The sequence below is a fragment of the Ursus maritimus genome, unplaced genomic scaffold (genome assembly GCF_017311325.1).
Source record: "Ursus maritimus isolate PB19 unplaced genomic scaffold, ASM1731132v1 scaffold_7, whole genome shotgun sequence".
Classification (NCBI taxonomy): Eukaryota; Metazoa; Chordata; class Mammalia; order Carnivora; family Ursidae; genus Ursus; species Ursus maritimus.
The window spans coordinates 82767640-82780271 of record NW_024426885.1 but is presented as its reverse complement, the minus strand read 5'-3'; the positions used below and the strand labels follow the sequence as shown (position 1 = coordinate 82780271).

Sequence of the window (12632 nt, the reverse complement as noted above, 5' to 3'; positions counted from 1 at the left end):
TATGGCTTCTTTTGCACTTCAGCTCATGTTTGAGTGGTATTGACAGACTGTGTGGCCCATGAAACCTAAAGGCTCTCCTCTGTGGTTATGTATGGCCCTGGCTGAAAGCATGGACCTCAGGATATGACAGGTTTGGGTTTCTTTTCTGGCCACTTAGTTGTGAGCAAGCAATTTAAGCTAAAATGTTGGTTGCCTTGCCTGGGAAGTGATATTAATGATTCCAATCTCAACCAATGTTTGTTAACGTGCAGTGAGAGGAGCATCAGGTACAAACACTCGGGGACCATTAGCCACTACTAGGGAGCCTCATGTGACGGGCATGTCATCCCTTGTCTGCATCTTTATTTGCAAGGCACTTTGCCAAGTACTGGCGAAATGCAAGTGCCTGAGGCCTGGTCCTTCTGTCATGTGCCTGAAAAATACCTGTAGTTTTCCTCCATTCTCTTCCCTGACATCAAGGCCACCCAGTTGTTCCTGCTGTGCATATGCTAATTTAAAAACATGCAATTTTTAGAAATACTGGTTGTCTTATTATCACAGAGGTTTTAGGAAAGCTGCATCTTCAGCGGCACCTGGGGGGCTCAGTTGGTTAAGCGGCTGACTCTTACTTTCAGCTCAGGTCATGCTCTCAGGGTTGTGAGATTAAGCCCTTCGTCTGGCTTCGTGCTGCACATGGAGCCTGCTTATGATTCTCTCTTACTTCTACTCCTTCCCACCTCCCACAGCTGGCTCTCTCTCTCTCCCTCTCTCTCTTTCTCTCTCCCTCTCTACAAACAAAACAAAACTGCATCTTCAGAAGTCACAGTATGATTTAACTTTTATTAAGTTCTACTTCATCTAAATTAAAAAGAGAAAAAAAAACATATGCCAATTTCTACTTAAGGATATACTTCCATGAATACATTCCTTGAAAGGGGCCTAAAACAGGAAAGCAGTAGAAATACCATGTGCAAGTGTATATCTGCTGGAAACTAATGAAAAATTACATCTATGTATTAAGAAGTAATAAATTCTGGTCAAATATTTGGAAAATACAAAGGAGTATAATGAAAATGGCTAAAAACTATATATGTTCCCATTACTCAGAGAGAAATTTGACTTTAATGTATTTTTCTTCCATTTAAAGCTTTGAGATGTAAAAATTATTTTCTCCAGCCACCTTTTTAACTTAATGTTATAAATGTAGGCTGGTAATGGGTAATAAGGAGGGCACGTATTGCATGGTGCACTGGGTGTTACATGCAAGTAATGAATCATGGAACTTTACATCAAAAACTAGGGATGTACTGTATGGTGACTAACATAATATAATAAAAAATTATTATAGAAAAAAAGACATAAAAACATTTTAAACCTAACTTTTGACTTTTTTAACCAACCTTATATTTTGGGAAGCAGCCTTTCAGAAAAGTGTAAGAATAGTGCAATCAACACCTGTTTACCCTTCAGCTGGAATCACCACTTGTTTCTATTTTGTTATATTTGTTTCCTCTCTCCCTGCCGTTATATTCCGATGAGTCCTAAACATGATCTTTAATGCCCCCACATACTCCATTTTGTGCATGTACCATAATTGCCCATTTCTTTTATTGTGGGTATTTAGTTACTTTTACCTACCCCCCCCCCATTTTCAAATTTTGTTCACTGAGCATCCGTGTTTTAAGCACTATCTGCAGAGGATCTTATTTTTAAAACCGTAATCCTGTGGGGTAGATGTTACAGAAGAAGGGATTAAAGCTTAGAGAATTTAAGTACCTTGTCAAGGGTCAAATAGCTGAGAATTGGTGGAACGAGATTTCGATGCAGGTCTCTCAGACCCGAAGCTCTGGGATCTTGGTCATTCCATAGGACCTACGCCCGTCTGCCATCTTGGATGATAACTCCTCAGAAACTGCCCTGAATTTCATCTCTCTGCTCTTCCTCTGCTCTTAGCACCCCATCTCCGTTCATGGCTCAGGTGGTGTAAGTTCTTTGTCTGTCTTCCCACCTCATTAGACGGTGAGAACTTTTGGGCTGCTGTCTGTGTGCTAGTCAACTCTTGTCCCAGTTTCTGGGGTACACTTATGGCAGGTGCTCATAAGTATTGATTGGATAAGGAGATGAATGGTGGAAAGTGTCTTAATGCATATTACTAAATTGCTCTTCATAAGTCTTGTACTCATTTGATTTTATTGGCAAGATTTCTGGTACTGAGCTCACTGCCCATCCAGCAGCGTTGAGAGCTTGATCTTCAAGAGGCTGAACTTGTTTGACTGTTTTATACCCACACTACTCATGTTTCTGCATGAGAAAGATGTAGGTATTTTCTGCTTCTTCAGTTTATTAAATGAATAGTTTATTTTTACAAAGGATCTCACTTGTTTTCATAGTAAGTTACATATTCAGTGAAGAAAATTTAAATCGAGAGGCAGAAAAAGAAAGAACAAAGAGTGTTAAAAATACCACCATTCTGTAACTTTTTTCCCCATTTTGTCACTTTTTTAATTAAAAAAAAAACTTCTAGTGCTTTCCCAGGTTTGAAAATAAATCATATGCTGTATCTTTCTTTCATAAAATAATATTTACTACGAATATTTTTTCTGTATATTAATGAACCTTTGAAAACCAGATTCAAAGACTAAATAGTATTACAGCTCAAGGAAAAAACATATTTATTGTGCAGATAATATTCTCTGGGATCATAAATGCAGCCATAGCGAACAGTTTGGGACGTGACTCTTTGTGTGCAAACCAGGTTACTTGTTTTTTTTTTTTAAATGAAAATATTTCAGACATACAGATAAGCTCAAATATTAGTATAACAAATACCCAAAGATCTCTATGCAGGTATTTATAGCTTCATTTATAGAGTAGGGATTCCTTCTTCACGTAAAGTGACTAGCAAGAAATAAGTCTTTACGATCCGAGATGTTTCTATCTTGGTATCCCCTAGTTTATGTCAAATGGATGTTCGATTTGCCAATTTGTGCAAATGTGGCTCAAGCTGTCTCAGGTCTATTGTATTTATCCAGTCCTTTCCGTGGATTCCTTTGGGGACACTTATTTCAAACAATTTCCCTTGACTGCTGCTTCAAGAGCTATCACAGCTGCAGAGACAGCTGTGGATTTTAGTTTTAACTAGAAACTCATCATTCACACTTCCTTGAACACAGCTGGGTGTGTTCTTGCTTCCCGGTTGGTAGCACTGTTCTACAACCATTTATCTGCGCATATATCGCCATGAATACAAACTGAGTGAAATCATTATGAATTATAGGATGTAATTTTTACTGTCTCCTGCCATTTTGAGGGTTATATATTGCTCTTATTGTCACTAATTTCAGCAAGGGGAGAAGTGTCTCTCATAGTGGTAGACGGTTCCTAGCTTTTTCTTAGGATCCACTGCTTATTTGATCCTCTGCTCTGTCGTGCGTATTCCAATAGCAACTGTGTTTATTGTGCTGAGTACTTGAATTTCTGTGTAAAATATTCTAGAAGGAAATGAAGAGTATGTAAACATCCCTCCACATCCCCCCATACTGAAACATTTCATCTTAGTCCCTTGCTAAAAACAATTTGAATTCCAAAGAATTCAAAGAAACAATGAACAGAATTAATGTAGTTTCCCCTTTTTATTCAGTAGTGGAAAGATTTACTAATCCTGCCACACGTTAGATTAGCTGATTAAGTATTTTGGTTTTCGCCCCTATTGCTTATTGCCGTTGCTTTTGGTTTAGTTTCTTGTTTACTTTTAACTTATACTTTGATTTCATATCATAATTATTTAGGTCAGATGTGAATTGCCCTCCTTAACCTATAATGGCAGTGACGTCAAAGGGAAGGGGACAGATGGAGGAGTTTCAGTGGGATTTGTAGCAACTACTTCTGAGTATTTATTTATTTACGTATGTTGTCTATACTTAGATCTAATGTACCCCAGAAAAAAAAGGGCACAATTTTCCTCAAAGATCAAAGCAGCTATAAGTGAATGCAAACTTTTAAAAACGTTGCCTTTCATCCTTTTTCCTTCAGTTATATGTGAAGAAATCTGTGGCTCAGGCTGGGCTTAGTACTTGCAAGTTTCAAGTGCTTACTCTAGACTGGAAAGCAACACACTTTGGCATTGACTTCTTACCTTCCCTCTGTGACAGAGCCCCATGCATTCCTGAACTACGAGGCGGTGGGATGGGGACGTCCTTCTGTTACTGTCCACCCTGAGATCCCTGGAGGACCAGGGGCTGCTGAGCACTAATCTCGTTTTACAGAACTCCAGGGTGAAAGAAGGGTCTTAGCTAGGGGCCATGTTCAGTAAATTACGATCAAACCCTGGTCTTCTGACCCTTACATTTAATACTTAGCATCAGTGGTCTCTTTTCTCCAAATATTGTTTTACCTTATGCCAACGTCTCTCCCAAAGACCAGAGTTCTGGAGCAGTGCTTTTGGAAATTCCATACAAACAGGCTATCATATGAATTATACTGAACATTTGATTTTTTTTTTTCTTCCCAGGATTCATTCCTGTCTGTAGCCTTGGAGTGGCTCAAGTGGGCAGGATGAACTTTGGAAAAGATGTCAGCACCTTGAAATATTTCACCATCTGTGGCTTACAAGAGGGCTATGAACCGTTTGCTGTTAACACAAACAGGGATATTACCATGTGGCTAAGCAAGAGGCTTCCTCAGTTTCTCCAGGTCCCATCAAATCATGAGCATATCGAGGTTTGCTTTTTCTTTGAAATTCAGACCACTGCCAAAAACCAGGGGTGGAATGTCTTCATACATGGCAATTCCCACTTGGACAATTATTACCACTTACTTAAAAAGGTGGCCCTATAGTGTTACGTAATAGTGGAATCCAAGCACAGCATTAGCTTCTGATTTTACGTACTTTATGAGTACCTGATTAGACCGATTAACAATAATCAATTCTCTTTTTATATAGGCAACTCTAGGCTCCATCTGAATAAATATACTTGTAACATGAATTTCCCAAACTGTCTTTTGAATTAGGAGCAGAGCTATGAGTCTGTCTGTAACACAGTAGTACTCCCTGTGTTTAATCATGTCATTTACAAAATTATGCCACGTGTGGGCTGTGTTTGGGGTTTGAAAGACATGATGTCTGCTTGAGAGTTTTAGAATCAGGAGGTCGACAGTCGACAGTGTTGATTCACATTTGACCTCTCACGTCATCATTTCCTAGGTGACCAGAATAGACGGCACCATCGACAGTTCTCCGTGTTTAAAGGTGACTCAGAAGTCCTTCGGTTCTCAGAACAGCAGCACGGACATCATGTTCTATCGCCTGAGCATGCCCATCGAGTGCGCAGAAGTGTTCTCCAAGATGGTGGCCGGGGGACTCCCAGGCGCTAGCCTCTTTGGGCCCAAGAATGATCTGGAGGACTACGATGCAGATTCCGACTTTGAGGTTCTAATGAAGACGGCTCATGGCCATCTGGTGCCAGATCGCGTTGACAAAGACAAGGAAGCCACAAAACCAGAGTTTAATAACCACAAAGATTACGCTCAGGAAAAGCCCTCTCGTCTGAAACAAAGGTCACTGATACATACAACATGAGTGTAAATGTGTAGTTATTATGTGGGGAGGGGGACAGAAGAGAGCAAGGGATTTCCCAGTGTCAATTTCTTCTTCCTCCTCCTCCTCTACGTATAAAGAGTTCAACAGGGGACAGTAAAGCAATCTGTTTGCCATCTTGTTTGTTACCACAGACAGAATCTATCCCAAGAGTTACTTACTTAAGGCATTTCTTTATTGTGGTAATAAACACATAACAAAATTTGCCATTTTAGCCATTTTTTAAGTGTACTGTTGAGTAGCATGAGGTAGATTCACATTGTTGTGAGACAGGTCTCCAGAACTTTTTCATCTTGCAAAATTAAAACTCAGTACCCATTAAACAACTCTCCTTTTCCACCTCCCTGCCAGCCTGTGGTAATCACTGTTCTATTTTTTCTTTCTATGAATTTGGCCACTTTATAAAGTGGAATCATGCTGTATTTTTTTTTCCTGTGTGTGATTGACTTAACTGACTTAGAATAATGTCCTCAAGGTTCATCCATGTTGTTGCATGTGTCAAGACTTTCTTCCTTCATAAGGCTGGATATTGTCCCATTGAGCGTAGACACATTTTGTTTACCCGTCCATCCACTGATGGACATTTGGATTGATTCTGCCTCTTGGCTATTGTGAATAGTACTGATGTGAACATGCGTGTGCAAATTTATTTTCAACCTCCTTCAAATTATTCTGCATATACACCCAGAAGTGGAATTGTTGCTAGTTCTAAGTTTTTGAGGAATCTTCATACTGTTTTCCACAGCAGTTGCACCATTTTATATTCCCACCAACAGTGCACAAGGGTTCCAATTTCTCCCCATTCTTAGCAACTCTTATTGCTTTCTGATTTTTTGAAAATGGTCATCCTAATGGCTGTGAAGTGATATCTCTGCTGTGGTTTTGATTTGCATTTCCCTGATTCTTAACGATGTGGAATATCTTTTCATATACTTATAGGCCATTTGTGGATCATCTTTGGATAAATATCTTTTCAGGTTCCTTGCCCTTTTTTCTTAATTGGGTTATTTGCTTCTTTGTTGTTGAGTTGTAGGAGTTCTTTATATATTCTGGATATCAACCCCTTATCAGATATATAATTTACAAGTATTTTTTCCTAAGAGTTAGTTTTTAAGATATTTATGTTTATGTTCTTGGTTGAAACTTAAAGAGTATTCTAAGTAGTAGTTTTTTATAGACAAGAAGGCAAGTTACTTTAGCATCCTTTTTTTTGCACTAAGTTGTAATTTCTCAACCTCGGCGTGATCAACGCTCTGGGTCAGATAATTACTTGTTGTGACAGTCTGACCTGTTAACTGAAGGATGTTCAGTTCATCCCTGGCCCCCACCCACTAGATGTCAATGGCACACACCCCCAGCTGTGTCAACCAAAGATGTCTTCAGATAGTACCAGATGTCCTCTGGGGGGGGGGGCAAAATCACCCTGGTTTTGAACCACTCTACTAAGATGATTATATGTTATGTTCCAATGAGGCGGAACATTTTAGTGTTGCTTATTCTCAGTCCTATAATATGTTTCAGATTTTTGCTTAGAAGAACAAAGCCGGATTACAGCACAAGCCATTCTGCAAGACTCACTGAAGACGTGCTTGCAGATGATCGGGATGATTACGATTACTTGATGCAAACGTCCACGGTATGAGGTGGCAGCTTTTGTCGCTTACTCCTCTTTGTCAGTTATTATGTGTTACATTTCAAAGAGTTCAGTTTTCATTCATCCTATTTAGCCAGCTTATTTTAAAATAAGTATTCAGTTATATTTTGGGGACTGAAAATTTGAAAAATATAGGTATATTCTGATGTGTATTATGTACTAAGAGAACTATGTTAGGCAAAATATCCTAATGGTATGTTTAATCCTGATTTTGCTATCCCATTTCTTGGAAAATTTTTAATTTCCATTTAATTTTTCCAAGTGCATATGATTTCTTTCATCTTAGTGATATGTCTAAAGGAAGACGATTTAAAATATTTTGTTGGAGGTCGTGTTTTGCCATCTGCCATTTACAGTTTTCAAAACAACTTTTCCTCAATTGCCAAATGGGAAAAAATATGTAGTTCTGCCCCTCGTAGAGTGCCCCCATGTTTGAGCTAGGTTGTCACTTATTAGTTCTGAACTATGTCAAAGTGATGTTAAGATGTTAAAATATTATGTTATCGATAGGAAAGGTGCAGCATATTCAAAGAGATGGGTGACAGGTATAAGAACTCAGCATTGATCGGTGTGCTTCTGTAAGCCTCAAGAATATGAAGCTTACCTGCCTAGTTGGATTATTTTTTACGTAAAGTTACTATATATGTACATATACATTTGTATGTATGTTATGGATGTACATAAAACATATACGTAGGAGTATAAAAAGTTTCAAGTCACTTAGAATGTTTGCTCCGACAAACTCTTTTCTCTTTTCCCCATTATTTCTGATTTAATTTGCCTTCGCTCTGTTTTAAGACCTATCTCACAGTGTCAGTTCTTTGTACCTATAACATTTGAATTAGGCCAAATGATTTTAAACAAAGAAATACAGTCTTAGGCAGTTCAAAGACATTGCATATCAAAGTTTTGTTTCTTCTTACGTTGCCAACCCTTGTTTTTACTGTCTTGACAGTACTATTACTCAGTGAGAATCTTTCCTGGCCAAGAACCTGCTAACGTCTGGGTAGGCTGGATTACATCAGATTTCCATCAATATGATACAGGCTTTGACTTGGACAGAGTTCGCACAGTAACCGTTACTCTAGGAGATGAAAAGGGAAAAGTACATGAAAGGTCAGTTTTTCTCAATTTTCTTTGTATATGAATGATATCTGATGAAAATGTTGATAAACCTAGGTATATTTTTTCCCCTCTTGGATTTCATGTCCAGGATAATATTGTATTGATAGGAGGAATATCATCAAACCATTAATGTCGGTGTCCTTTTTGTTACTCCTACAAACCAGTAAGAAATCTAAGTATATTAAAAGTGAAAAACATTATAAAGTAAGAACAGTGCATCCTTTTTGTGTAATAATCATCTATTCCTTCAGGGGACACTGTATGTGACTAACAGTTTGGGTTACCCGTACTTAGCCTTTGTTTTAGGGATTAGTGATGGGTGAATGTGAGACCTCTGTGGTCTGAAATTTGTCTTGGGAATGGTTTATGTGGTGGGGAGAAGAAAGTGAAGACGATATGGGCGAGTAGTTGAGACCAGGTGGACGCGTTTGAACTCAGACTGAGGAGTAGTGGGTTCTTTCCTCAGCTTTGCCATTGACTCGCTGTGTGGCTTTGGGTAAGTCACTTACACTTTCTGTGCCATCCTTTTTCATTTGTAAGACAAAACCAAACTCAAACCAAACCTTCAAAAAAGTGAAGAAGGCTATCTTCCTTGCAGAATAAGACAAGAGAAGATCTGACCATTTGCATCTACCTTTTGTGCCCATGCATCCTCTCTGATCTGCTGTGACAGGTCTCATAGAGAAAGTCCTCCATAACCTTGCTTCTCTTCTATCCTGCACCATCATCTGTGCTGACTGGAAGCTCACTCTCCTGCCTTCAGTTGTGACACTGGAGCCCATGAGACAGTGGGCCGAGCCAAAATCTCCAGTCCAGCGGGCTTTACATCAGTATGGGGGTCCCAAACCACCTGTCTCCAGGAATATTCTTGCAGGACACATTTGACTTTCAGAGATGGCAACAGTATAAGGAAATAACCCAACAGAGAGATGGGATACCTGAGAGAGGAGTTTAGCGTAAGAAATAGAGGGTAGGGAAGGGTGGTCAAATCTTATGGAAGGAGTGCAAAGAAACAGAGCCAACTTGATTTTTCCAAAACTGACTTTATCTCAGCCTTTTTCTTTTCCTCCTACTTGCCTGCCTTTGACTTTTTTTGCTAGTTTCACGAACACATTCACTCTGTTGTGACAGAGAAAGGGAAGGAGGCCAAGCTCACATCACTTATGTTTATTACCATCTCTGATAAAGGTTTCTGTGAGGTTGAAACAAGGGTTTGTTGTTAATATCACTGATTTTATGCATATTCTAGTTAATTCTTTCTCTCATAACAGATCACTGGGAATTGTCCACAAAGGGGCATTTTACCCAAATTTTCAATATAGTGACTCACTGATGGCTCACATAGAATTTGCCTAAGGACTTTGATAGTGTTTGGAAATGAATGCTTCTCGTCCCTGAACAAGTGGTTTAAAAAAAAAACAAAAAAACAAACCCTATGAGAATGAAAATTGCAAATTTGGATGATTATTAAATAGTTAAACTTTTTTGAACCTCAGAAAAAGGTCCAGTTTGGTTTGAGTTTTTGGAGGGAAGGTGCAGGTCAGTTTTTACTTGGTTCCAACTTGTTGACCTGTGTCCATTAGGTGCCAAATTCAGAGACGTGTAAGACCTGATTCAGAATGTCCACGAAGTCAATGGAGTTTTGCTCAGAATCACAGAATCGGGCCCATTGTGCACCTCTCCCATTACAGCATGAGCTTGTTGCTTGCGCAGCATAATTTAGGTTTAGTTTGCAAGATATACATGCTTTCTGTCGTGTCTGTGGTCGTACGAAGATGAAAATGTGTTTTTTTTTTTGAAATTCAGCATCAAACGCAGCAACTGCTATATGGTGTGTGCGGGTGAGAGCATGAGCCCGGGGCAAGGACGCAACAACAACGGCCTGGAGATCGGGTGCGTGGTGGATGCCGCCAGTGGGCTGCTTACATTCACCGCCAACGGCAAGGAGCTGGGCACATACTACCAGGTCTGTGGGCAGAGATGGTGGCATGCTTCCACAAAGAAAGCCTTTTCTCCCCATGAGAGGAAAACACATTTTAAATCAAAAAGTACATTAGGAATGAGAAGAGAACAATGGGGTGCCTGGATGGCTCAGTTGCTTAAGCCTCGAGTCTTGATTTCGGCTCAGGTCATGATCTCAAGGTTGTGGGGTCAGCCCTGGCTCGGGCTCCAAGCTCAGCAGTTAGTCTGCTTGGGATTCTCTCTCCCTCCTTCTCCCTCTGCCCCTCCTGCTTGCATGCGATCACTCTCTCTCTTTTTTCTCTCTCTCTCAATTAAATAAATAAAATCTTAAAAGAAATTAGAAGAAATGAAAACAGAAATGAGTTTAATTCTGCCCTGTTTACCTCTGTTTGAATAATAACAGTGCCTTTCAGAGGAAACAGTACATTCCTCCAAAAATGTTCATATGATAACGCCAATAGTCCAAATCATTATCGAACGAGGGTATTTATCTGAGAGAATGCAAATGTCCAGTCCCCTTCTGTAAAGTGTTCCTTAGTCATTATAAAGAAAATATTCTATCTTTGTGTTCCTTCATTGACTAATCTTAACCAAATTCATTTGTTTATTTAAGGTGGAACCAAGTACAAAATTATTTCCTGCAGTGTTTGCACAAGCTACAAGTCCCAATGTTTTCCAGTTTGAGTTGGGAAGAATAAAGGTAAGAAAGACTCATTGCTGATATTATATTTGGGGTCTTTCTATTAGGGAATAGCAGTTACTTCTTAAATGAATTCAGTATTTATTTTAGTACTGATATTACTTACATAAATGACCCTTTAAAAGAAAGGTAAGCCATGTTCAGGTCACGGGGGCAATGAAATTAATTAGAAAGGGTTTCTGCGATGATTTAAAGTATTTATTAATTCATTAAAATAGTTAAGAACAAAAAAGGGTTTCTCTGTGGTTATCATAAATATATTATTCAATAAAACTAGGCTTATTTGGAAAAAAAGTGCCAAATAACATACCGTTCAATAATCGTTGAACTCAGGTGAACTAGTAAATGGGATTAAAGACATAAGAGTGCTACGTAATGATCAGTGCTAGACTAGGGCGGGTGTAGGTACTGCGGGAACAAATGAAGAACAAAGAGGTTGGAGGTTGGAGGGAGAGGATCAGGTAAAGCTAAAAGAAGAGGGGACATGTGGGTTGATTCTTAACTGTCGAATAAGAGATCTCAGAATATATTTAGTAGGAGAGGCCACTAGACAGAGGGCACAAGAAAGCAAAAGGATGTGAGTCAGAGTGCTGGAGGTTAAGGAATTCAATGCGACTCTAACCAAGGGTGCCTTCTAGTATGTGGCTGGAGATTAATGTGGATAGAAGGGAGACTGAATCCAAGCTGGAAAGGCCTTGAATGCCATGCTAAGAAGTTGGCACCTATCATGTAGACAGTGTTGATCAATTGGAAACTTGAAGCAGGGGCCGGAGTAGAATCAAACCTGTTTTGGAAAAATATATTGGCAGTCATGCGGCGGTGGCAATACGGAGAAGTATCTGCTCTTTCAAGAGCGAGAACAGGCAGGAACAATGAGGAATTGCCGATTTGATACTGTCTGCAAGGGACAAGATGATGAGAGCCGTGGAAGTTGTAATGGAGAGTGAATGATAAATGAGAAGATGCTGTAAAGGAGAAATGAATAAAATGTGACAAATAATTGGATTGATAGGATTTGTTGCTGAATTGGATTCAAGTACTCAAGGAGAATGAAGAATCAGGGATTAAATTATTATAATCTTTTTAGTTTGGACAACTAAGGGATGCTAATACAACAAGCAGAAGAGCTTGTCGAATTGCAGGAAAAGGAACTGAATTGAATTTTGCAATTGTAAATTTGAGATGCTAGGCACACATCAGGATGGATACAGTAGACAGTTTTACAGGACTGGCTTGGTGACCTTGGACATGTTCCTTCAACTGTGTGAGCTCAGTTTCTGCCTTTGTAAAATGAGATTCTCAGCAGCCACAGGAAGGCAAATATAATATGGACTAAAGGAATCCATGACTCTTATTCATTAGGAAGGCTTCCGTGACCTTGCCAGAAGAATTTCAGCAAAATGATGGATGAAGCTGTATTATAGCCAATTCAGGATTAAAAATGAGAGACAGCAAATTTGGATGGTTTTATATATATATACATACACACACACACACACACACACAAAATGTATATTGTATATATGTATATATATGTATTATGTATATTTATATATACATGTATATATATAAATTATATATATATGTATGTATGTATGTATAATTTAACCAAGAAA

General features: G+C 39.0%; 1 protein-coding gene across 1 annotated transcript in view; it reads left to right on the top strand.

Moving 5' to 3' along the window:
• The window catches only part of RYR2 (ryanodine receptor 2), a 528108-nt gene that overhangs the window by 299068 nt on the left and 216408 nt on the right, over positions 1 to 12632 (top strand). Inside the window, exons 30-35 of the mRNA XM_008689669.1 lie at positions 4490 to 4698; positions 5183 to 5535; positions 7097 to 7211; positions 8185 to 8345; positions 10161 to 10320; positions 10930 to 11016. Coding sequence (XP_008687891.1) covers positions 4490 to 4698; positions 5183 to 5535; positions 7097 to 7211; positions 8185 to 8345; positions 10161 to 10320; positions 10930 to 11016 — 1085 coding nt within the window. The remainder of the gene's footprint in view (positions 1 to 4489; positions 4699 to 5182; positions 5536 to 7096; positions 7212 to 8184; positions 8346 to 10160; positions 10321 to 10929; positions 11017 to 12632) is intronic.